General features: G+C 40.7%; 5 protein-coding genes across 9 annotated transcripts in view; 3 read left to right on the plus strand and 2 right to left on the minus strand.

The window, feature by feature from the left end:
• The window catches only part of grk5l (G protein-coupled receptor kinase 5 like), a 34237-nt gene extending 22578 nt beyond the window's left edge, over positions 1–11659 (minus strand). For 2 of the 5 annotated variants that reach the window (XM_058070096.1, XM_058070095.1), the window contains exon 1: positions 11149–11659. In XM_058070096.1, coding sequence (XP_057926079.1) covers positions 11149–11200 — 52 coding nt within the window. In that variant the 5' untranslated portion in view covers positions 11201–11659. Of the gene's footprint in view, positions 1–11070; positions 11093–11148 lie in introns of those variants that run through there. The other 3 variants (XM_058070099.1, XM_058070097.1, XM_058070098.1) reach the window with 3 other exon arrangements.
• A 1633-nt stretch (positions 11660–13292) lies between these two features.
• On the minus strand, positions 13293–15143 carry lsm1 (LSM1, U6 small nuclear RNA associated). The gene is made up of 4 exons (XM_058071025.1): positions 14976–15143; positions 14794–14862; positions 14538–14653; positions 13293–13838 (listed from the first exon to the last, which is right to left on the minus strand). Exons 1-4 carry the CDS (start codon positions 15019–15021, stop codon positions 13668–13670), a joined length of 402 nt encoding a protein of 133 aa, XP_057927008.1. The 5' UTR covers positions 15022–15143; the 3' UTR covers positions 13293–13667.
• A 509-nt stretch (positions 15144–15652) lies between these two features.
• bag4 (BCL2 associated athanogene 4) lies at positions 15653–19672 on the plus strand. The gene is made up of 5 exons (XM_058071023.1): positions 15653–15937; positions 16341–16460; positions 17102–17323; positions 17466–17735; positions 18261–19672. Exons 1-5 carry the CDS (start codon positions 15935–15937, stop codon positions 18723–18725), a joined length of 1080 nt encoding a protein of 359 aa, XP_057927006.1. The 5' UTR covers positions 15653–15934; the 3' UTR covers positions 18726–19672.
• A 290-nt stretch (positions 19673–19962) lies between these two features.
• Positions 19963–21613, plus strand: LOC131128310 (dual specificity protein phosphatase 26-like). Its single transcript, XM_058071024.1, has 3 exons — positions 19963–20224; positions 20580–20791; positions 20893–21613. Exons 1-3 carry the CDS (start codon positions 20046–20048, stop codon positions 21093–21095), a joined length of 594 nt encoding a protein of 197 aa, XP_057927007.1. The 5' UTR covers positions 19963–20045; the 3' UTR covers positions 21096–21613.
• Positions 21614–21745: 132 nt separating this feature from the next.
• LOC131128308 (alpha-1-antitrypsin homolog) lies at positions 21746–24839 on the plus strand. Its single transcript, XM_058071022.1, has 6 exons — positions 21746–21837; positions 23281–23878; positions 23966–24036; positions 24112–24305; positions 24385–24532; positions 24600–24839. The coding sequence occupies exons 2-6, from the start codon at positions 23287–23289 to the stop codon at positions 24792–24794; spliced, it is 1200 nt and encodes a 399-aa protein (XP_057927005.1). The 5' UTR covers positions 21746–21837; positions 23281–23286; the 3' UTR covers positions 24795–24839.
• The last annotated feature ends 714 nt before the right edge of the window (positions 24840–25553 follow it).

Consider the following 25553-nt stretch of genomic DNA (forward strand, 5'->3'; position numbering starts at 1 on the left):
CATCATAAAACAAGTCATAAAACTATCTCCATCAGAATGCAGTCGCATCCAATCCAACCTTACCATAGAACTACATGTGCCATGATCCATCCATACATTTAGTGTGAAACCTGTTGTTACATTGCGCCATTTTTTTTTCTTCATGTCCTTGTAGTCATTGTATGTCACTGCAGCTAAAAATAGCAGCCAGCCCAAGGGCACGAGTGTGTTAATACACACTGAGGTGGTCAAACCGGTCCATGACCTCGCAGCAAGTGAGGCCACAGTTGTCGCTAGAGTGATTTTGCGCTTGTTTGTGTTCATAAGGAGGAAAAAGTTGCAAGCAAAGAGCAACACAAGGCAAGGCATATTTCCTGTCTACGAAAAGTCAGGTGATGCAGGTTTCCTGTTCTATTAATACATGAAATTTGGAATGCAGAAAGGAAAATTCATTACGTCTGCTAACACGTTCAGTATTATGTAATTATATACCTGTCCAATCAAAGTAGAACATGCAGTGGGGCATGGTGGGCAATAGCGGCTATTGGCTCACCCACAGGCTCATAAAGATGGAGCACAGTCTGTCCATAATAAGACACTCATGCAGAGTGACACAACTCAACCTTTGTGTTTGCACACCTCATAAATGTCGTGATCATTATGACAGTGCAATCTGTAGTTGTATGATCAATAACTTTATTTGTCATCCAGGGTTCAAACTCAGTGATATCACAGGTGAGTAAACATTCAGGGAAGTTCATTCATTCATGAATTTTCGTGGGCGTGCTGGAGCTTATCCCAGCTATCCCAGCACTTCGGGCGAGTGTTGCTAATAAATACAACAGAGCCAGTTTACTAAAATGACGCAGATTACAATATGTGTGCCCCTGAAATAGGTTTAACCTGATTACATTGGCCCTCTCTGGCTGGGTCTTTCCTCTGAAGCTGCTCTCACAACACACAACACAAACACACACCATTAATATGTTTGTTCGACATTTTGTCACTATGTTGACATTCCAAATGCTTTTGTCCCTGTTATGGCAACATCTCTGCAAAATAAATCCACAAAAGATTCTGTTGTGGACTTGAACTGTTGACACAAACCTGATGTTTCTTGTTCATGTATATATACATTCGTCCCTTGTTTATCGTCGTTAACTGGTTCCAGACCTCACCGCGATAAGTGGTCGGGTCCTAATAAGATCTTACTAAGATAAAAATAATTACTTATAATAATTATTCATCTTAATGCTCTTAATAAGATTCCATATTAAGAAATTGAATATTAATGTAGTTCGAGCATAGAAAACCCATTTGTGACTTTCTAAAAAACTATTTGTGTAGCCCCGCAAACATGAAATAACACCCGTATCGTCACCTTTACACTCATATTGTTTGTTTACACTACATTGCTAATGCACTGGCTATGGGATCACTGCAAGGACACAAGAGACATAGCATGTTAATTTATTTAGTCTAAACTTAATTAATCAAATAGAGTGAGGGAGGAGTACGCAGTAAGAAACCGAAAATCTACCAATTCCACACTGAATGGGAGGAAAACTTTTCACTGTCATGTTGGACATGCCATGGCTGACAACATGAATGTAAAGTAATATCCTGTCTCGTACATTATTTGTGTCATCACTGATGCCTAGCAACCAGAGTACTACATATGAATTGTCTTTCAATATTTTTCTTACTAAAAATAAGCCATAATCAAGTATGGAACAGTAATCATTGACTAATTTTTGAAAAAGCATGAGTGAGGGAGCGATGTTTGAAATGCGATGTAGTAAGGGACAACTATACAACTATTTCTGTTTTAGAACTGTTGGATTTTTTCTTTTTCCCTATTCTCAATATATACTTTCTACTTTCTTCTCTTTTCTTGCAGACAATAATGATGACTTTACACCATTAAATGTAATTTTGTCTACAAATGCACTATAAATAATATTGGTCCTGTAAATAAACATACTGTAAACAATATACTTTTTATCTTGTAGCAGATATGAGAAAAATGGAGTGCCATACCAAGCCCTTGTGTGTCTAAAAACAATCTTACATGCATCAGCTGACTTTAGCGAGGGGGCTGCAAACATGCTGGAAATATTGATTGTTCCCAGATTAATACACATCAATTATTGGATATTGGATGTTCCAGTAAAATATGGGATCAGCACAAGGACCACATGCTCAAGATGATGCTTGAGTACTATGGGGTGATTACTGGATCTATTATACTTACATAACTGACATTCTCTGCTTCTTTTTTCTCTCCACCTATCATGTCTACTTTAGATACCATATTTTCCACACCATAAGGCACACCGGATTAAAAGGTGCAGTCTCAATTACAGGGTCTATTTCTGTACTTAACCCATACCTTAACCCATGCCGTGTTATAAGGTGCATGCTAAAACCAAAAAATAGGGAAACAGAAGCAAAACAGTGAGTCTATTTAACAAGACCCTGTTTTTTTTTATTCATCTTCTCCCACAAAGCCATCAAAGTCCTCATCTTCTGTATCTGACTTGAACAGCTGGGAAATTTCGCTGGGCAATTTCCAGGTTCCCTCTCATCATTGTCGGAGTCAATTGTGGCTGTTAAAGAGTTACAGTAGATCCTTTAGCAAAAGTATCCACAATCCATTCACATATGGTGTTGTAACTGCCTCCAAGCCTTAGTAAAGCTGCATTCGCCGTCTTTCGTCCATCGCTCTCACGGCACTCGCAACTTCACTTTGAACACCCTGTTTACGCCAATGTCCAGCGGTTGGAGTTCTTTGTTCTCCTGGAATGATTGCAAGCTCTGAATTCATACTTGGTTTTTCACAGTAGCAGAAAGATGGCCACAATGTTATTTTGCAATGTACCGATAGTATACCTACATACTGTAGGTATTAAGTCATGCTCTCTGATTGGTTGATCGCTGCCAGCTTACGTAGTATATCCCTGTTTCAGCAGAAAATGGTCCAACAGAGCGAAGGCGCACTGTCGATTTTTTAATCAAATTAAAGGCTTTTAACTGCGCCTTATAGTGCGGAAAATACGGTAATTATTTCCCACAGTTCCACTCAACAACCCCCCCATGACGAACAGGCGTGGATTTGGTGGATCCAGAGTTATGTATATTGTATGTGTGGGCAGAGGCAGCAAAAACAATAAAGACAGCAAGTGCCACAGAGCTGAATATTTCCACTCAAGAAGAAAATGAGTCATGCTCCCACTCAAAATACAGAGAGCCTTGTGATACTTTGCTTCTTCTCTGGTTGATGCCTTCATGTACGACTGGTAGTACAAAATGAAGTGAACCAACACTTTTGAAAAAAGTTATCATGTTAAGTTCTTAAAGTCCCTAACATAGTACTAAATTCACCTTTTGGTCGTTCAGCAATATAAAAATATATCATAAATATATAGATATTAAAGTGGTATGAAAAGGTTTGGGCAACCCTTGTCATTTTCAAGATTTTCATTTACAAATCACTGATTGTTTTGATCAGAAATTTCAGTTAAAGTGGACCTATTATGCTCATTTTTCGGCCCTTTGTATTGAGTTGTGGACTCCTATGGAGTAGCTACACATGATACCCGGCACAGAAAGTGTTGTAGTTCTTCCAGAAACTGCACCTATTCAGCTGTATTTCACGGAAAACTGTCTGTTTTAATGTATTCCACCCACGGCCCGCCTCCAGGCCCGCCCACTCTGCTGCGGTTGGTCACACTGCCAAGTGCATAGAAACACTTCCGGTTTGTGCTGCCAACTTTGTAGGAGTTGATAAAAGGCAATTTATCTTTTTAAAATGCCCGCTTTTAACATACCAAGTAGAGACTGTACAGAGATTGTAAGTTTCTCAAGAAAAGAGGTTACTACAAGACGTCTCTCAATGGTATGTAGCTTTAGCATTTTAGAGCTATTAGCAACCCTGCTTCCTCTATGCTATAATGCTACACAGACAAGCATTTTTGCTCCATGACTTACTCAAAATAAACACAGTCAGGACACTGATAAACTGTTATTTCTATAACTGTTACTCCTTGTCCTTCTGACTTTTCCACACGACCAAGTAACAATGGAAAGGTGCAGAGCTTCAGCAAGTTTGTCGGCTAGTCCAGCTACATACTGGCTCATGTTCACAAAACAGTCCAGTGTGAAATGCCAGTGACAGATTAAAATGCATTTCTTTTGCTGGTAGGGAATCAGGAACTCAACCATTTTACCTGATGGTGGTGTCTTTAGGAATTGTAAACAAATGTGGCGTTCCCTTTAGAGGCATTGCTAGCAACATAAACAGCGGAGCAGCGCTTGGGTAAGGGCGGGGTAAGCAGAGCTTGGGGGAAGGAAGAGAGTTTATATGTAAGGAAGTCCGCCTCTCTGTGATGTCACAAAGGAACGGTTTTATCATGCCTTTTCTAACCGAGCGCGTTGAGCCATCCCAAACTTCTTGTTGGGCACATTTCCAACTTCGCAAACCTCATTATCTGAAACTTTGGTATCGTTTAACACGAGAATACAACATATTAACTACATTCATAGGTCAGAAAAGTGGAAAAACCATAATAGGTCCCCTTTAAATATAGTATCATATAGCAGACAAACACTGATGTATAAGAAGTGAAGTGAAGTTTCTAGGATTTACAGAAAGTGTGCAATAATTATTTAAACCAAAGCAGGCAGCAAAATTTGGGCCCCCTTGTTGTTTTATTGATTTGAATATAATTAACAGCAATTGTTGGATTATTTTATTGCGCTCACATTTGGTTACATCATATCCAGTGTTTTGGTCTGTTGCTGCTGTTGGTGTTCACATGAGCCTCACTCTACACCATAGTCCGCGAGAAGGCAAACCGAGACAGGTGGTCTCCGTCCTCCTGTTTGGTCTGGTCACAAAGGTCACAAAGAGTTGGTGTTAGAAAAAACTGTCATTAATCCCTAACTTCCCTCATCCCTAACTTCTTTCAAGGCTAACTTCCAAATGCGCAAACCTCATTATCTGAAACTTTGCCATCATTTAACACAAGAATACAGCATTCTAACAACATTTATAGGTCAGAAAAGTGGAAGAAGCATAATAATAATAAAAGTAGTTTTTAAATCTCGCCATGTCTCTCGTTCTTGTGGACCCAATCTCATGAATTGTCTTGTCTCGTGAGTTTGGGTGCCTTGTGACATCATGACATGGCAACAACCTTTCACAGGGATTGACGTTGGATAAACGTTGTTTATGTACACATGGACACACTGTATATCATTCCTACTGATCAAATCGGGAAGATTTATTTTGCCCAGGTTGCAGGGCTCCTTTTCCATGAGTATTCAGTACCACTGGCAGTATCTTCTCAATTCTTGTTGAGACTTGTTCCCTGCTACTCCCTGCTACCTCCTGATGCAGAGGCTCGAGGACACTGTGTCTGTTTGAAGCATGCTAAGATCACAAGTATGGACAAATACCTCACGGGTGTTATCTTGTTTTCCTGTTATCGCAGGTGACCTCCGCCCTTCAGTTGCGCTACAATGTTACTTCCAATCAAAAGATCCACTTGAGAGGGCAAAAACATGACATTCATGACACACAAAACATGAATTCCGCAACTGATTTCAATCTGTACATAGTGCAATCTCTTTATTGCACATGACAGGATGCAAATGACTGGATATGATCATGTTACGCATCATATCAGGTTTTTATGATCTGGGTTCAGCATCGTGCTTCATTTAAAGCCACAGATTTCAAGGCTGATGCTGGATTACTATGACAGAAAACGGGTCTGTCCAGGCCTGCCATTAGGTAATCCAAGCATAAATAGTACTCTGAAGCCAGGTTTCGACCAAGCGGTTTAGGTCATTTTCTCTCTATAATTTGTGATGCTTGTCTATTAACGTGGCTAATGTATGTGCATGTGTGTTTCGTGGCTTGCAGCTTTAGAGCAGGAAGTGGCCGGAATATACATTTTTCAAGGCATGGGGCGCTAACCCATGTGCAGTACTTAACCAAGGTTGACAGCAACTTTAATGAAGCTTCATTTTGATGAGCCATACATAGGGACATTATATGGCATGTGATTTTTATTTTGAATGTTGCTTTGATAAGATGACAAGTTGCAATGTTATGATTATATAGTGGATCCCCCTCATCTTGATGCTTCTTGGACAAGCTGACTGACTGACATAAGCGGTTGTCGACAAAATCGAAATAGATGCCAAGACATTGCTTGCACATTAAGGTGACCAGAGATGTAAGGCGAATTACCGATAAATTTTTTAATCTAAGGCAGTTTGTTGACAGGAGTTTCCTCTATTTGTGCATGCTTATTTTCATTCTTCAGTTTTCATATGATGTTGCAGCGATGGCCTTAGGGATGGGAATTATGATTTTTATGATTCCAATTTCATTGTCGATTCTGCTTTACAATTCAGTTCTTTCTTGATTTTTTATCGATTTTTATTTTCTAAAAAAAGAACAAACGCGTCACTGAAAAAACTTTCCAATGTTTGAGCTGCATGGGCACCATGTTGCCTGTGCTGGAGAATACCCACCACATCACCATTCACATTGTGTATCTGGAGAATGACGTCACCTTACATGTTGCATCTGTTACGCAAGCTACCTCTGCAACGTGCATGGCCCCTAATCAATAAAGGGGTTGGGCTTACAGGGGGCAGTGGCGTTTGTCTGCTAGTTTGCCTGCTGTGTGTCACTGCCTCAAAATGTGTTTTTGTTTTAAACCAAAAAATATATATGCTTGTTTGAGACATGAGTTGTTTAACATAAGCAGGACCAACGTAAGTGGGTATCTCTAGGGCAGGGGTGATACACACACCTAGGAATTAACGTAGGGGTATCCCAATCCGATCTTCAGGATAGGGCTCGGGGTTCTATCTGCTGTATTTTTGAGGATCGAACAATGTCGGCTGATACACTTCATGGACAGACGTAGAGAGACACCCCTCTTAATTAGCCAATCAGTGGTGGGCTAGACCTTCTAGTTCCCCCTGAATTTTCACCTTAACATGTGCCACCTTACCAAGATATTCTGGACAGGTCTATACTTCAGTTTGGCTGGCTGAAGTGACAAAATCATCCCCCTCAGAGATTTATTTGCTTGAGAAAATGAGGTGAAGCAGCTCAACATGAGGGCTATTTGATCTGATTGTGTCACTCAACATTCAAAACGGAAAACGGAGGCAGAAGGAGGAGAATGCCAGCAGGCAGCAGAATAGCGTAATTCAGTGGAGTGGCCCAAACTAAATACTCCCGCTCTGTTTCCATAATTTAGTGAGGCCATCTGGATGCAGCACTGCAGTTACCCCCCCCCAAAAAAAAAAAACACACACACACTTTCATTCATTTAAACAGCTGATGATGTTAACTGGTTTTGAAATCTACAACCACCGCCAGTAGGAGCCGTGAATGGGAAGGCTCATCACACATTCCACCAGATAGGATTGTGGTTACATTGGAACAAAGGAAATCACCCTCCATCTAATGACAGATACCATACACACAGCTATTAAACTATAGAGGCATGTCCAAGCAGTCTGTCACACTCTGTGAAAAAAAAACATGTCAGGACTGACCTAAGTTGCTTTCTGTTTCTCTCAACCAGTCAATTTCCTTAGCAAATGTGTAGTGCGCGCACACACACAAAGTGATGGCATTGTCACAGCATTGACAGTGGCAGTCAACTGACACACAGATGACCATGATTGGAGTTTCACCGCACGCACTCATCATCCATAACGTATTCTGTGCAGAGATGGGAGAGCGGCTCCACAGGAAGATGGAGATCGGATGGCAGTTGCCCACTCAGTTTGTTATGTAACAATCAATCTGATTAGATAGCTTATGGGCTGTATCTAACCGACAGAGAGAGCACAATACCATTCTGTGTTTTATGTAAGACAGTGGTCAGTCGTGATTGCTTTGTTTTTCTGGTGGTGAGTGGGCAACTGGAAATAGCAAATGAGTCATATTTTCTTCAAAATCAGATAAAAATCCATGAGTGTTTTTTAAAAACTGTGGACCATCTAGAGCAGGGTTCTCCAACAGGTAGCTCGCCACCTGATTTTGAGTAGCTCACCAAAGGCTAAAAGAATATTTGCTTCAACTCTTCAATTCAAATATTATGCTACTATCTTTTTTAAACCACAAAATCACAAAAAGACAGGCCGCGCTGTTTGGGTAAATATCTGCTTCCTATAAAATGTACAGTTTAAATGTTGCCAATCACATAAATACAACTAATCTCAAATCGCTCACCTCTCTTTTTTCAAGGTATAGTATAGCTCTCATAGTGAAGAAAGATACGCCTAGTTTATGTTCACACTAAGGCTGCAACAATTACTTGAATTATTTGAGTACCTTGATTCCAAAAAGTATTCAATGATTTTGTTCTGGAATCGCTTACGTTGCCAATGTCACCACACAGAGGCCAAAGAAGGAAGCAAGTGTTTGAAGATGCAGGAAGGTTGAAGAGGGTAGAGAAAGTGACAAGTCGATGAAAGAGAAGGAAAACAAAATGGAAAAAAAAACAGATGGAAAATGTGGCTAAACAGCAAGTGCAACACCGTGACGTCTATCCGTTGTGATGCAGGAATTACGTACCACAATAGCATTCCCTGAGTGATTCGCCATCGTCCACTGTGCAGCAACAATGAAACCCCAGCATGAAAGCAAACAATAGTTGCTGCTGACGGATAAAACGACTCTCTGGTAAGATGACACACCTTTCACAATTGCCGCCTATTGTATTTTAAGTCGTTATGTTGTGTGGAAAAGTTACGTGTTTGAGTGTGCTGATTGCGTCATGAACTCCATTGCGAAAATGTTTTTCTCATTTACTTCAGTGTACATTTAATATATTCAATTATTTGTGGCAGCCCACCACAAATACACTTGGACTGCCACAGATAAATTTGGCGCTACCTTCTCATCCTCACCAACACAAACACATCATAATGGGACTGTCTGTGGGGCTTGTCGTTACACAGCCATATAGTAGATAGCACCGTAACTTTGCCACTTAACACACCTCATACGCAGATGCCACAGCTGACTTGGTCAGGCATTTTAACTCGGGGTTTCCAGATACAACTTTTTCACTTCCAATAGGATACCTTTTCATTTCCGATATCATACCAATATTATTGCAGTGTTGAATATCGGCTTTTACTGGCATTGGTTCGATATTAACATGAGTCATACATACTGTGATTATTTTTGTCATAGTGTGGAATATTAGAAAAGCACTAATAATACATACTTCCGGATCAGCAGTAGATCAACCCCTATACCGTTTGTCAACGCATATAAAGTTGGGTTCGGCAGCTATCAGCACAACACCGGAAGTCCTCCTGAGCACTTGGTGTGACCAACCACAGCTCAGTGGGCGTGCCTGGAGGCAGGCCATGAGTGGAATAAATTAAAACAGACGGTTTCCAAAGAAATACAACTGGAATAGGTGCATATTGTGAAATATCTAGAACACTTTCCGTGCAGGTTATTGTGTGTAGCTGCCCAACGCAATACAAAGTCAAATACAAGTTAAATCATATTTTGGATGTTTAAAGGACACATGGCAATAACACGTTTTTATCCAGGTTGGCACATTGTCACATAGTTCCAGTACACAAGCTGTTGAGAATACTGAGTTCAAGCCAAGCTAGTAACTCAAAGGGCCATCTCTCCCTTGTATGCGGGACTGTCCACGGCTTTTCCTCTCCCACACACAGCCGGAGACTGGATGAGTACCAAAGAAGCAGCTGGGACAAGCAAGATCGTTCATGGGTCATTAACTGCTCTTATCAATTTGTAAAGCTTGATTCACCCGGCCCAGTCATGCTCTGCTTCCGTAAAACAAATGTCTAGTCTGACCTGTATAAAAAATGCATCCATTGAATGGGTTTTCACAGCATGGAAGCTTCCTGTTTCACTTTTGTTATTCCATTAATTCCCACAAAACTCACTCTGCAAGTTACTGTTCTTCTTCCAAAGTACTGTATGTCATCACTGCGAGATAAATGGGCTGCCTGAAGCACACTCTCTCCTCCTGCGTCATGCCGTAACTCCTCAGAGGCTTTTGCTACATGAATCCATGTGCTGCAGCAACACTTGCATTTGTGGCAGAAGGGTGATTTTGACACATGACACAACAGATCGACTTTGAAACCAGAGTAGATTAAAGACAAGTGAACTCTAAGTAGAATCTGCTTTAGTTTACTTGGAAAATACAGTTGCTGGTCAAAACAGTTTTATATTCAATACAGAGGAGTGACTCGGTCGTGGGTCTACCTTAAAGGCTCTCATTCAGAGGAATAGCACTGTCAGCCATAGTTTGCCATCCAAACAGTCTAGCCGTTACATTGTTTCCATTAGCCTGTGGGGCAGTTATGACCGAGTCCTATAGATGCTGCCTAGCAACAAGCTGCAGCAACCATGTGACCTAAGCAGAAAAAAAGAATCAGAACCATTAAGTTCTTCTAGACAGTTAAAATACTGGTAAGTTGTAATGTTTTATAGCGGCATATTAGGCTGTAAAAATATTGAGAATGCCCTGGTAAAAAGTAGTGACAGAGAAGTTGCAAACTACAAAAACAAGTATTTTGCTATGTTTGTTGGTTTGTAATGTGATGCATTTATTTTTTTTGTGGGACACTGAATCCGTTTGGAAGTCTTACATACAATTACTCACCAATCATGTCATTAATCAGAAAATCATGACAGTGCCCTCTGCACACCCAACTGGTGCAGTTCATTCAGTGTATGCACTTGCTACATTTCTGTGCAGGCCCCAGGTGTGCATTTTAAACACCAGTCACGTCACTGGATCACCTTGCAAACGACAACCAGGCAACAGAATATAGTTATTCCCTGTAACTATGTATCTGTATGAGTGTGTGTGCTTGTGTGTGTCCCTCCAAGCAAGCTATTGCGAAAGAGTATATTCATTTGCACAGAGAGAGAAAGCGGGTGTGGAGGAAAAACTATAATATTCAAAATGATGGGAGCAATGTGGATGGCTTAAGAATGATCATTAATTTTGACAATACTGGCCCAAATATTGCACAAGGTGTGGGCTTTACCTGCCATAATGAGACGTCATGATCTATTTCACCGAGCAAGGCCCATTGACAGTTTCATCTTTGGTGCCGTTCACTTACCCTCTCGGGCTTTAAGCAGTACAGTGTTGGCCACTATATTCTCCAGCTCCATCAAAAAAATCCTGAATGCAGAGGTTGACGGTACAGGAACGTCTGCAGTGGACCCACCGTCCTTTGGGATCACACCGTCCGGGTAAAAAGAGTCTTCACTCCTCGTTGGTATCCCAGACAATGTCACTCATATCAAAGTCGTATGAGATGAAAGAGTGTCATGGGTCTGCTTGCAGTGCAATATGGGCATGGTTCTTGTTGTGGGATGAAAGTGCGCCTCTGCATTTCTACTCCAGCAACGTCGTTCCATGCGTGATTTGGCTACAGAAGCTTCCCAGGGTGGAGAAGAACCAGATTGGAACCACTGGTGCTAGCGAGGCAACTCCCCTCGGTGGATTGTTCACGGCGGTACACCAGCAGTTTTGCAGTTTTACGATTGAAAGGTAGAGGTTGGCTTGGCTGAGTGCCGCAAGAAACGACGTCAGCGCGTCTCTCTCCCCAGTTTGTACGTCTTCAAAATGGGCCGGCCTAACCCTTCCAGCTGCGTCAAGCCCAAGAGACAATTTCATGCAAACACCACTTGGTTTTCAGAATAAAAGCCCCACATGGCTACTATTTCCGGTGTTGGCTCGCGTTGCACAGCGACAAATAGTGGGACATAACATGGCTTCAAATTACATGCCTTGTATGAAACTTGAAAATCCATAGCTACATTATCAGAAACGTGAGGCCTTCTGTGACGTTAGATCTGTATACTTTAAGTACTGTGTAATTACTTGAAAAGTCTTGTATAAGCATTTATAAGGTCACAGGGTAACATAGGTACTGCTGACTCATCACCTCTTTTCAACTTCATTCCAAAGATGTTTGATGGACAGTGATTCTTCTATGCCAGATCTATATTTACTTATTAATTGCTCATGGATGTTGCGTTGTACACTTATGTTATCTGTGTTATCCTTTCTTAAACTGTTCCCACAAAGTTACAAGCATAGAATTGTAAGAAAAGTTTGACATGAGCACTGATCGACAAGTTATCATCCTACATATCATTTATTTCGCTCTTTGAATCGATGGACTTAATTTTGAGGTTCGCTTTTTTTGTCCACTGAGGATGGCTATGTTTTAAGTCTGCATATTCATTTCCTAGCAAATAGAAGGGCAAAGTTGAACAATCATGAGAAAGCAGTAACTGTTCAAAGGTTTGTTTAACATTGACATCTGTTACTGTACAAGTAGGACATTTTGTAATATTGTCTTTGCTACTTCGGGTGTGTTAGCTGTGATTTACAAGTGCATCACTGACAGCAGTGCTAGTTTTGATCCGGCTTGTTGAGTATGAAGTGTCTATTATCTGACTGGTATCTGTCCATGATGTCCCAACTCTAAAAGAACCACTGCCCCCCTCTAAGTATCTGAAATACAAAAATACATGCAACCACCAATAAGCCTTATTTTCAGGTGAATCTCCACTCACCAGGTGAGCCAGGTTTTCACCACTGGGGCCGTGTGGGGATTAATCAGAATGCCAATATAAATGAAATCTTAAAGATGAAACACTCTTAATGCACAAAGTAATGATTCAAACTTATTTATGATGCACACAGAGCAAGGAACAACTTGCCGCACACTCGTAATCTTGAGTGTTAGGCACCAATTCTTTTTCATTTTTAATTCATGTACCATGTAAATTGGCGTATCCCACATTGGGAACCACTGGTCTAGTGTACGTCTTGAAGCTGAAATTATTAAGAAGTGTGCCTGGATACTTTTATCTATCTAGCTGTCCAACGTCAGCAAGTTGGCCGTGAACAGCTCATTTTCTGCCTGTAGTATATTCTAAACACAGAATTAAAAAAGATAGGTACCTATTGCACAAAGGTGAATTACAACTACAATTTAGTTAAAATCTTCTCTGCATTGGTTTATCAAGTAACCAAGTTTTTTTTTTATCTTTTAAAGCAGAATAGACCAAGTGGCGACCAACATGCTTGCTTTTCTCTATGCAGGCCTGGGTACAAAATGTTTGGACACCCCTTATGAGTTTGTTACACACTGAATTTTGCCCCCTGGTGGCTTGTTTATAGTAGGACTAACTTGAGGGCTTCAGACTAAGAAGAAACATGCATCCAGTTGTCAGTAAGAAACATATGGACATTTTACAGAATGGTAGTTTATTCTTAGAATTGCCAGCTACCATTTGTATAGGAACGTAAACAAGCAATGGTTAAAAAAAAGAAAATTGAAATGCAGCATAGCCATTTGATGCAAGTCAATAGCGGGTCTTTACATCTCCAAATAAAACAATGGGCGTGACTGAGTAATACAAAGTGCTGCTGTAAAATAACTGCTACCAGAGTGATCCATGTCGTGTTTTGCGGCCATTGGTCTGTGAAACGGAGCAGATAATTTAAATTAAATTCTACAGTAAGGAGGCAAATCATAACGCTGCCTAGTGCTCATAAAATCATGCTCTCTTAAAGTCAACTAAGATATCATTCTGATACAAACTGACGGGGTTTACACCGTTAGTATTCATCCAAGTTATCTGCTTTGGGGATAGAGAGGCCTCTGTCTTTCAGAACCTGCATCTTGACCTTCTCGGTCTCCTGTTTGGTTTGCTGTTTTAGTCGCTGCTCCTCCAGGATCTCCTCAATGGAAACCTGCTGCAGGACTGTGTCACATGGTTTGTCCATGTCCTGCAATGAGACATGTACACATAGGGAATACCTTCAAAGATAACATTAAGATTATAGATTAATATTAGATTAACCTGCAATCCAAAAGATTTTAAGGGGACCTACTATGCTCCACTTGTCTAACCTTATGAATGTAGTTACAAAGTTGTATTCTCATGTTAAACGATACTAAAGTTTCAGATAATGAGGTTTGTACATTTGGAAGTGAGCCCTGAGAGAAGTTTGGGATGGCTCAAAGCGCACGGTAAACAACCAAGGCAAATGCATAGCAATGTTCAAACAGAATTATCCAAAAGAAAACACACAAACACCATAAAACTATTGTAAATTGAAAATGCTGCAATCACAACCGAAGTTGCATGAGAGAAATGCTACATTACGAAAGTCACCAAGTACACCAAGGAAGCCAGATCTTACTGATTGATGTCAGCCTTTTGCAAGGTTTGTGTGTTTTAAGAATTTGCAGCATTTCTCTTGTGAATTTTTAATCCTGCAGCATTTGATTTCAATATCTGCAGCATTTTCCCTGACGCATCTATTTTATGGTGCGTGTGTGGAGCATTTGGATGTTGCTGTGATTTTGCCTGTATGTCACTCAAGTGTTTTTACTAAAAACACGTGACAAACTACATTTGAGGATGTGCGTACATGTACAGTGCCAGCTGTATTATGGTCACAAGATTAGTAAAATGCACTTACTATTTCGCCAAGAAGCACCACATTTTCTCCTCTCACAATGAAGATTCCTCTGGGGATGTCACCAAACTTCTTCCCCACGTGGATGCGTTCAACTGTCTGATGGAAAACCAAATTGGCTGAAGGAAAAGAGGAACCAATTAGGATGCGCGTGATTTGCACACCAACCTTTGTATCTGATGATACATGTAATGCATTGTTTTTGTTAGTCATATGATTACGAGAACAGAGTAGTAGCTGAGGAAAAACACTAATTTACCGAACTGGTCAATGCTTCTGAGGAACCCGATCAGTGTTCTGCCATCTCGTAGGAGAACCAGGTGTTTTTCTGCCAAGTAGAAGTAAAAGACGTTACACAACAACATTGGCAGCATCGTGTGTCCGACACCATGCCACAGCTTTTTGTGTTTCTACCAAAGCCGATGTTCTTCTGCAACTTACTGTCGATCTCGTCGATGAGACCAGCTGTCCCAGGTACGTAGTTCATCTTGGGCCCTTCTTTACTAGTACCTTCCTATATGCCGCTGCATCATCCCATGAACATTTCTAAATGTTTCTTGGAAGGAAGCTGACAGGAAGTGTCTTTATAGCCGCCAGGGATAAACTTCCGGGTGACGTTTAACTCTTTAACGGCCGCAATCTCATCGCGTAACAGCTACATTATGTGGAATTTATTTCGTTTACATTTTGTTTAGAATGCCTTTTTTGTCATTACTTTGCAAATAATAATACATGTATAGTTAAATGAATTACTTTTAAAGCGGCTCCGAGAAAACTAACATTGTTTATGTTAATTGTGATCATTGTGATAATTTCCATTGTATATAAGATTAAATCTTACATATAAAGCTTATATCCATCCATCCATTTTGTATGCCGTTTATCATCACTAGGGTCTCGGGGTATGCTGGAACATATCCCAGCTGATTTCAGGCGAGAGGCGGGGTACACAATACACACACATATATACATACATACATACACATGCAGTACTTACATACATGAACGTAGTTTGAACATAGTTTAAGTAAACATACATATGGATAGTAGTGTTTTTGTGAACAAACGGATATACTAATTTGGTCACGATGGACACGCTGACCTTAAAAACGTCAGAGTGAGCGGTCCTCCCCTTCATTCACTATCCTCATTGAGAACACGGAAGGCTGAGGCGAGAACAGTGCCATTCAATCCTTTACTGATTTTGGTGTTAAGCTCTATTTCTGGGAACAACGGAAAGACCGTGGTTATCAGTTTCCTCTAGTCGGCCATTATGAGAAGTGGTTGTTAGCGTTTAGCTGGCTTTATCACCGTCAAATGCAGTAAAAGCTGAAATCTGCTTGGCCTTTCCTTGACTCGCAACTTTGATCATAACCTCGGGAAACTGTCATTTAAAGAAAATGGTGAGTGAGTGGATACAAACTAACGCTTTCCATTTATCTAAATGCTGCCTTTGAGATGTTATATGTTTACACAAAATTGACGCAAGACTAGTAAACAACGAGTCAACATAAAGCTATGCCCGTGCTAGCTGAGTGGCTAACGAGCTAACCGGAGTTATGTAATAGCTAGCGGTTCCCAGCTTGTTCTGCTAAGTTTGCACCTAGTTACGTTTAGCTTTTGCGTGATAACGTCGCTGTAAATAATTCACCATGGCTTAAACACACACAGACTGATTACTGGGGCTAATAGTCGCTGGATGGCCATATAAGAATGACTGCTCCATTATAGTGAATGACTATTCCCATCGTACAGTATAATCTATTGAACCATTGAAACATGTGAGATTGTGTTGTGCTTTCTTAGGACGCTCCACAGTATCCAGGCTACCCTTCACACTACTGGTACCCCCAGTCTCATTCCACTGGACACTATGCAAATACCTATCCCTCTGGATCTGATGGCCAGCCACAGTATAATCCACAGGTACGCTTCACAATGTCACATACTCGGCTGCAAAGGTGCGGGAGTGTCACAATCCTCTTAAGTGCTTTCAGCACTCATTTACATTACCTAACCATAAGCTTCTGTTCTCTAAATAAATTTTAATGCACCCTTTATTGTATCCCAACAATGATGAGAAGAACAGCTTAAAGGGGACCTGTTATATATTCATTTTCTGCCCTTTGTCTTGATTTGTGGACTCCTACAGCAACACAATATAACTTGTACAGAAAGCTTTCTAGATATTCCAGAATTTGCACCTGTTCCAGCTGTCTTTCCTTGGCCTTCCAAAATGGTCTGTTTTAATTTATTACACGCACGACTTGCCTCCAATCTCTAATTCAGCACACTGGACAAGATAAACCACAGACACATAGGTATGGTCCATGGATAGGACTTAAGCATGCCATGGAAAACTTTAAGAAGCACAGATACACTTTAATTCAGTGCTTTTCAAATTTTTACTGCGACCAGTGTAACATGATAGCTGGTAGTGGTGTTCCTGTATTTTTTGATTCGAAAAATATAAATTGGGGTTGTTACATGTTTTCTGTAAGGGAAACATTCTGTGACCCTGAATACCCCAATAATGACGTTTTCCTTTTTAATTTTCTTTTTGCAAGGTACTGCCTGGAGGTTTTCCAAATGGACATGGTGTCTACAGCCCAGCGCAGAGTCAGTATTCAAGTGGTTTCCATCCATCCAACCCTTTCTACTGCGCTGACCCTCAGAGAGCACCTCCAGCACCTTACCCCAACCAGAACTGTCCAACCGAGCAAAGCTCTGGGCCAGCTGGACAACCACACTCCCAAAACCAGCACTATGCTGGTATGCAGTGTCAAGGGGTAAGTAAGAAGAAGTAGCGCCAGGGTCTAGTGTGGAGTAGAATACCAGCCTTTAGTAAAGTCTGGATGTTTTTTGCATCACATTCTTATACTTATTGTTTTAAATCGTTGCCCTATTTGTGTGTCATCTCTCTGTTCTCAGGGTCCTGGATATCCTCAAGGGCCATATTCTCACTACAGTGAAGGTGGTCATGCAATTACTCCAAACACCTTATATCCCACTGGCCAGTCTCTGCATCCCACCCCACAAGCTGAAGCTTGGACACACCCTGGTGCATATACATCCTCACAGCAGCAGTGGCAGCCAGGCCAACAGCCTCCCCAGAGCCATTATGGAAATCCTGTTCGTCCACTACACCCTCCAGCTTGGCCAGGGACTGGGACTGGTGCACCGCCACCTTATCAGCCTAAGGTATGAAGCAACGGGAAGATAAACTGTGTTCCATACAGAGGCAGCACGGTGGAACGATGGTTTAGACCCGCCACCACAAAAGAAAAATTCCTGCTTTCGTAATCTTGATTTTTTTTTTAGGAATCAAAGCTTGTGACATGAGGTGAAAATACTTTTTATACTCTTGGTTAATGTATATTAAAGTTTGCATCTTGTCCTGAAATAGGCATCGATACATGCACATACGTTTTTAGAAATATGTTGTCTCCTATTCATTTAAAGTGTGACACACAGGCCTGTACAGATAGGAATACTCTCTTGATATGTTAAAGGGATAGTTGGGATTTTTTGACATGAAGTTGCATGACACCCCCATAAGCAGTGAAGTCTGTCAACAGCGACTCACTCCCCACTTCATGTCCTGAAACAAGTTCTGGTCAGATTCTGCTTGACTAGTGTGAGCACTCTATGCCTTGCTTAAGAGCAGTATATTTCCCTGTCCCTGAACACAGCACAAATGCACAACATTCTATTTTGTCATTACAGGACCAGCCACATCAGCGTCCCCCACAAATTGGACCAAAACCCAAGCCGACCACATCCCCAAATCGCTCCAATGGTAAACCAACAGAAATTAGTTCACCTCACCAAATCTACAACAAAATAGGGAGAAGTGATCCTAATCCCTCACAAAGTGAGCCCCCACCTTCTGCCCCAACGCAATCTCCTGCTCCAACAAATGCTGGACCCCAGCCCCAGAGTGATAACCCCAGTCTAGCTCGGGTCCAACAAGTAATGGCTAGAGTGTTTCTGCTTCAGGAAGATGTTGATGAGTTTGTGGGCAAAAAAACGGACAAGAGTTATCGATGCCTGGAGGAACTTCTGACCAAAGAGCTGCTGGAGCTAGACTCTGTGGAGACTCAGGGACTTGAAAATGTCCGCCAAGCCCGAAAGGAGGCTGTACAAAGGATCCAGGCCATTCTGGACCGGCTAGAGAAGAAAGCCTTCTAAAGTGGCTTCTGTATCTGTTTGTTGGTCCTTTAGTTCCTGAGCTCCCTTGACTTAGAGCCTTCTCAACAGATTCTCAAAAAGGACTCCGTAGGCTCAGTATGTGGTGATGTGCCAAAATATCAACAAACTGATTGTACATATCATTAGGGAACTTGAGTTCAGTCGGCGACTGATTATGAACGGTAAAAGGGAATTATTAATTGCCGCTATCATTCATCATCCTGCTGCCCCTTCTTGTATGTCAGTTATAATCTGGTCTTCTTCCCCTTGCAACATTCACATTGCCTTAACTGCCTGTCACAGTCCTAATTGCACGATCATTATTTCATTCACACCACTCACAGTACAGGTTCAGTATGTTTCATCTTCATAGAGCTCCCTGCATTGCATGTTCACAATACTTTCTATCATCTATGAACTCATGATTTGACCTTAAACAAATAAAATAAGTAAAAAGCTCTGGAAATAACTGTCAATTATTTGTTTCTGGCTTCTGTGATGAATTAATAGTAATTACTTACGATATATTCAAACATTCCTTTTTCCTCATACTTCTAGTAGTGAAAGTGTATTTTTAAAATCCAATGTGAATTGAATAGACTTGTTTCTGTTCTGTCACAACTATCCTCATTACCACATTCAAAATGCCCCACATGCCTAACTTCCAAGTAGAACAAGATATTTTTCCTTGAACATTCATGATGTTATTACATAGTTCCATGCATCTGAGATGTTCAGTATATTTAGAGGAAAAAAATATTGCAAGTCTTGCATGAAAAACAATCACCTGTCTGTGTTCATTTTCTTGTGCTTTACCTGGAGCCCAACTGTACAATTTCAGGTGTGATGCATGTTTCCAGCGCAGGATGGGAATATTTGCCTGATTCAGAAAAAAAAAGTTCCAATTGAGAATTCTGTCAGAAATAATAAATGGCGAGTATATTTTTAAACACTGCTGAAGTCTGTATTATTTGTTACTGGTTTTGTTGGTGCAATAGATATGTTCTAATAATCAATAATTAAGAGAAATGGATGCTGTGCAAACTGCTGCATTGGCCCTTTGCACTGTACATTGGCAGCAAGCAGTCAGATCTTTAAATAGGCTGCTATTTTGATGCAAAAGCACAACAGCAGCTCCCCAAGTGTTGGGGGGGTTAGATTTGATACAGGGGTCCGATGCTCTCACAACACAAGGGGAAGCTGCAGTGAGTGTATCTGAGTTTTGTCAAAGACTGTGGTGACTGCACACTTGGAAATAAGAGCCAGGAAAGATTTTTTTTCCAAGTCCAAGGACCACTTGAATTCAGCACTGGAAAAAAGATGTCGTATACAAACAAACTTCCTGCATCCTGGAACGACAGACCCACTCCTAGGAAGGTGGAAATTGACCTCAGTTCCCCTGGTTTAGCCGTGTTTGAGTTGGAACGACTCTTGTTTACTGGCAAAGCCATCATCAGCCATGCTGATGAAGTGTGGCCAACGATCTACATTGGTGATCAGTAAGTATACCTCCGTAGCATGTCTTTAAAAATGTGAAAATGATACTTGCCTGTCCTAGTATGTTCTTTAGAATTGACTTTATTCACAAATATTAAGAAAATGTTTCATTGAGTCCACACACATGCATAAATTATATTTAAGTGCCCAACAAGTAACTCTAGACCCCTCAAGTTACATTCCACATTGTGACAGCTGAGCCATGTGGGATTTTCCACCAATGGCCTGGCTTTAAGTCTGTTAGACATTTCCCACTAGTCCAAAGTGAAAAGTGAACTACTCTTTGTTTGGAAACACCTACAAATGTTCATATGAACAGCTCTGTCTGCACAGTGAACAGCTTTGTGTTTTCCATAGACACAGTGCAGAGAACCAGAATGATCTATTCAAGCATGGAATCACTCATATCCTGAATGCAGCTCACAGTGAACGTCGAGGATGTCCTGAAATCTACCAGGGATTACAGATTACCTATATGGGCATAGAGGCTCATGATTCATGTGGCTTTGACATGAGCGTGAACTTCGAGGCAGCTGCCAATTTTATCCACAGGGCTCTTAACAAGGGAGGTGAGAATGGCCAAAGACGCCAACAGTTAAAATGATTAAATAACATTTAAAGTGACATATTAACCTGCTTTCATTTTGTGTGTTTTTTTGTGTTTCTTAAGGCAAAGTATTGGTACATTGCCATGTAGGAGTGAGCCGTTCTGCCACCTTGGTCCTCGCATACTTAATGCTGAAGCAGAAACTCACCCTTGTGGAGGCTATTTGTGCTGTGAAAGAGAACAGGGGGGTCATACCAAACCGTGGTTTCCTCCGACAACTTATCCATCTAGACGGGCAACTTTTTGGCAAACATTGCCGAAGATAGTAAAAGCTTTCCCAGGAACGTGCCCATGCCGCCTGTCTGCCATTTTTTTCAGCACACACCTGTTGACAATTAGTGTCTGGCCAGGTTGAGTGTGGAACGTCCTCGTTGCCAGATTCAGTCCAGGGTGTACCCCACCTCTCGCCTGAAGACAGCTGGGATAGGTTCCAGCACCCCCACGACCCTCATGAGGATAAGCGGTAGAAAATGAATGAATGAATGAATGAATGTTTTATCATTAATCAGCCATAAATCTTTAGATTAATTGATTGTCAAGACATATTGTTTTATAAACAATGCTTGTATATTTTACAGATGTTATGCATGCACACATTACTTAAATTTTTTTTTGTTGTCACAGTCAGCAAACATTACATGGAGTCATAATGAGACATAGTGGCTACAGAATGCAAACAAAACAGCACATTGGAGTGAAGAGGATATACAATAGGAAAGTATGTATTTAGCCGAACTTTAACGTAAGAAACGTCTTGAGAAATATGAAAGGTTTTGAAATGAAATGTGCTAATTTTTTTGTCTGTGTGCAAGTGTAAGTGTTCTGCATGATGATCCCCATTCGGCCTCTACTATTCTATGCAAATATAGGAGGGGCCAAAGAGTAACATTAAGCAGGTCAATAAAGATGGGGTCATCCCACTCACAAAGTTATATAAACAAGACACTCCTCTGTCCTGCCTACCTTGTTGCTGGCTGTGGTTTTTGAGACAAGAGAACCACCAAATTGGTAAGTTATTCAGATATCGGTTGTCTTTTTCTAGTTCCTAAACCTATGAAATTATATATGTTTGAAGAATTGTGTTAATTGCCTACCAAAGCTTCTCTTTGTGAAGTTATGAAGTTAGTCAAGACTTAACAAGTACAAAATATACTTCACTGAACTCCTTTGGCACCGTGATAATCTATCTGAAGTTGTAATGATGATAATAATTTCAGTTTTAACCATATATAATTTTTGTTAAATGTATCCATCCATCCATTGCTGAGAGGTGGGGTACACCCTGGACTGGTCGCCAGCCAATCACAGGGCACATGTAGACAAACAACCATTCACACTCACATTCATTCCTATGGACAATTTGGAGTCGCCAATTAACCTAGCATGTTTTTGGAATGTGGGAGGAAACGGGGAGAACATGCAAACTCCACACAGATAGCTGAGGGTGGGATTGAACTCAGGTCTCTTAGCTGTGATGTCTGCGCTCTAACCACTCGTGCAGCCCGCAATTTCATATTTTCTGTGAAAATGTTCCATTTGAAAATGAATGGCCATAATGGGCATGAGCATAGTCATGGTATCAGATGAACAATCATAATAACATTAACATTAAGTAAATAGTCAATAAATACTGGAAGTAAATATAAGTACACACAAGTCATCTACCAATACTCCATGGAATGAGTACACTTGTGAGGATAAGCGGTATAGAAAATGGATGGATGGCTGCAGCAGTGTATTACGGGAGTTAGCAATAGAATTACAGAGCCTATGACCACACACATTCTGGTGAATCAATTGCAAGATGTATAGCTCAGCTTGTAGAGTGCTTGGTTTTTATTCTGGTGGTCCTAAAATCAAGTCCAGAAGTACCCAACCATTTTAAATGGTACTGTTAAAAATCAGATGAAAGTCACTGTAATATAATCAATGCCAGCTATCAACTATTTAGCAGCAGTGGTTGAACAGGGAAGACGGTAGACTTTTCCAAATTATAATTTTGATTTTTTATTGCAAAGGCACACATTCTTAACAATGACAGAATGTTGTCCAGTACTGAAGTGTTTGCGAAGCACATGTAAACCAAAAGGGGGGAGGGCGATAACTACACGGAACACAGACATACATATAATTAATACATACACATGTCATGGTGTCAGGTAAATAGAAATAGAAGTGAATGTATGTAAAAGGTGCTTGTGCTTTTTGGGCCCAGAAAAGGTACCAGTAGCTACCTTCTAGTTCAATATTTAGTCATGCAATAATGTACATTGTACCCTGAGGGGTACAGCGTATATGTGATTATACAGTGTATGTTTGATTGTTGATTGAGAAACCGGGGTGAAGGGCCTTCAACACGGCTAACGGGTTTGTGGACTATGTTGTGTATTTTCTTCAGCAAACATTGTGAAAGCAGAAGATCAATGTTGCACGTTTAAACTTTTGTCACAGTCCACCATGATGCATGCAGCCCTGTGTGTGTGGATCTTATCAGCATTGGTCTGCGTGGGAAGAGGCCACCACCATGAAGGTCACACTGAAGACAGCCATGCACAGGTGACTTTAGCAAACAAGGAGTTTTCCTTCCATCTGTACAGGAGATTGGCAGGTCACGCTACCACACAAGGCAAGAATGTCTTCTACTCCCCGAATAGCGTGTCCGTCGCCTTGGCTGCATTGTCGGTTGGAGCCCGGGGAGAGACCCACCAACAACTGTTCAGTGGTCTGGGTTACAACAGCACCCAAGTTACGCAGACAGATGTGAATCAGGCCTTCAGTATGCTCCTCAAAAGGCAAGATCAGTCACCGGACATCAGCGAAGGGACCGCTGTCTTCCTGGATAACACCTTCGAGCCAAAACCTGAGTTCATGAAGGTTTTGAAAGAGTCCTTTTACACAGATGGATTCAATGTCGACTTCCACGCAACAGACAGTGTTAGTACCATCAATAAGTACGTAGCAGATAAGACGCATGGCAAGATTGATAAATTGGTGGAGAAACTGGATCCAAGCACGATAATGTATCTCATCAGCTACATCTACTTCAAAGGTATACCGCAATACTAGTTTTGTGCAGCTTATCCCATTTGCTCTCCAACTTACTGTTGTCTGATTTCTGCTCATCCCTGTCACACAGGAAAGTGGGACACTCCTTTCGATCCTAAGCTCACAAAAGAGGACACTTTCCATGTTGATGAGAATACTAAGGTATAAAGCAAAGTTATTATGCTGATGTCGGGATATGAGACATGCTCTGCAAGTTCATTTTCTATTGTTTCCCAGGTTTCTGTCCAGATGATGAATAATGAGGATAGGTTTGATGTCTATCATGACCTGGCAGTCAACACAACAATCCTCCGCCTTCCTTTCAACAGCTCTTATTCCATGCTCCTGTTGTTGCCCGAACACATGGCGGAACTAGAGAAGGAAATTTGTCCACAACATATTGCTAAATGGTCAAAATGGATGAAATCCAGGTTTGAGGAAGTCAAATTACAATTTGTAATTTGTAATACAGAAGATGGACAGATAACTATTTACCTGTTTTTTTTTTAGGACATATGATGTATTTGTTCCAAAATTATCCATCAAGACCTCCTATTCTCTGAATGACATGTTGGTTGAAATGGGAATGTCTCACATGTTTGATGGCCGAGCAGATTTGAGTGGAATTTCAGAAGGGCAGAAACTCAAAGTCTCCGAGGTACACATCCATTATCTACTCTTTATTCAAATTCATGCACCTCAACTCTGCTTCCATTTTACTCCAGGTTGTGCACCAAGCTGCCCTTGATGTGGATGAAGCTGGAGCCACTGCCGCAGCTGCAACAGGCATTGGCATCACTTTGATGTCTTTCCAACACATCCCAGTGTTGAAGTTCAACCGTCCATTCATGGTTCTCATCACTGAAAACACCACAGACGACATCCTTTTTATGGGAAAGATAATCAACCCAACCGTGTGATGGACAACTATTGGTGCATCATAATAAAATAAAGAAAGAATGTCATCCTGTGGTCTTTATGATTAACTTGAATTCATTTAAGTTTTTTGTTCAATACTATGTGTATACATACAGTAGATATAGATATACTGTAGATATCGGTATGGAGAAATAGGCCCAGGGGAACCTTACAGATGTTTTTGGCTAACAATTTACGCAAAATTTTGCTCCAGTTTGTGTACACTGAATGTGAATGAATGTTTGATGGTGGTCGGAGAGGCCATAGGCACAAATTGGCAACCACGTATCTGTCAGTCTACACAAAGGCAGCTGTGTCTACAGATGTGCATTACCACCACCAGTGTGTGTGTGACTGTGGAGTGAATTAATAATGGGTTCACTTAATTGTGAAGCGCTTTGGTTGCCTTGAAAAGTGATGTATAAAATATAATCCTTTATTATTATTAAACTGTGTTGGTTATTGTACAATATGATATGCGTAACAAATATATTATAAACAAAAACAAATTATAAACAAATATGTTATATTTTACTTGTTGGTACATATACAGTATGTGTATACAATATAAGTATATGATGTTAATTCATTTGTTAATTGATTTATCAATTTCATTCAATCATTTGCAGTAGAATGGTTTGCATTGTTTTCTGCATGTAAAACAAAATTCTGTAAAATGTATTTTCAGTTTTCATACATTTTGATTAAGAAATAAAAAAATTACATACATGTGTGTGTATGTATGGATAATTTAAGTACTT

This window comes from Doryrhamphus excisus, chromosome 4 (genome assembly GCF_030265055.1).
Source record: "Doryrhamphus excisus isolate RoL2022-K1 chromosome 4, RoL_Dexc_1.0, whole genome shotgun sequence".
In the NCBI taxonomy this organism is placed as follows: domain Eukaryota; kingdom Metazoa; phylum Chordata; class Actinopteri; order Syngnathiformes; family Syngnathidae; genus Doryrhamphus; species Doryrhamphus excisus.

Bases quoted from the DNA above. Each gene is read 5' to 3' on its own strand.
- lsm1 (XM_058071025.1), bottom strand. From the start codon at position 15,021: ATGAACTACGTACCTGGGACAGCTGGTCTCATCGACGAGATCGACA. The intron at 14,654-14,793 runs GTAAATTAGTGT...CTTTTCCTTCAG, and splicing joins CAGAAGCATTGACCAGTTCG to CCAATTTGGTTTTCCATCAG. The intron at 13,839-14,537 runs GTAAGTGCATTT...GTCTCATTGCAG, and splicing joins TGGTGCTTCTTGGCGAAATA to GACATGGACAAACCATGTGA.
- bag4 (XM_058071023.1), top strand. The intron at 16,461-17,101 runs GTACGCTTCACA...TCTTTTTGCAAG, and splicing joins AGCCACAGTATAATCCACAG to GTACTGCCTGGAGGTTTTCC. The intron at 17,736-18,260 runs GTATGAAGCAAC...TTGTCATTACAG, and splicing joins CGCCACCTTATCAGCCTAAG to GACCAGCCACATCAGCGTCC.
- LOC131128310 (XM_058071024.1), top strand. From the start codon at position 20,046: ATGTCGTATACAAACAAACTTCCTGCATCCTGGAACGACAGACCCACT. The intron at 20,225-20,579 runs GTAAGTATACCT...TGTTTTCCATAG, and splicing joins ACGATCTACATTGGTGATCA to ACACAGTGCAGAGAACCAGA. The intron at 20,792-20,892 runs GTGAGAATGGCC...GTGTTTCTTAAG, and splicing joins CAGGGCTCTTAACAAGGGAG to GCAAAGTATTGGTACATTGC.
- LOC131128308 (XM_058071022.1), top strand. From the start codon at position 23,287: ATGATGCATGCAGCCCTGTGTGTGTGGATCTTATCAGCATTGGTCTGC. The intron at 23,879-23,965 runs GTATACCGCAAT...CCTGTCACACAG, and splicing joins CAGCTACATCTACTTCAAAG to GAAAGTGGGACACTCCTTTC. The intron at 24,306-24,384 runs GTTTGAGGAAGT...TTTTTTTTTTAG, and splicing joins TCAAAATGGATGAAATCCAG to GACATATGATGTATTTGTTC.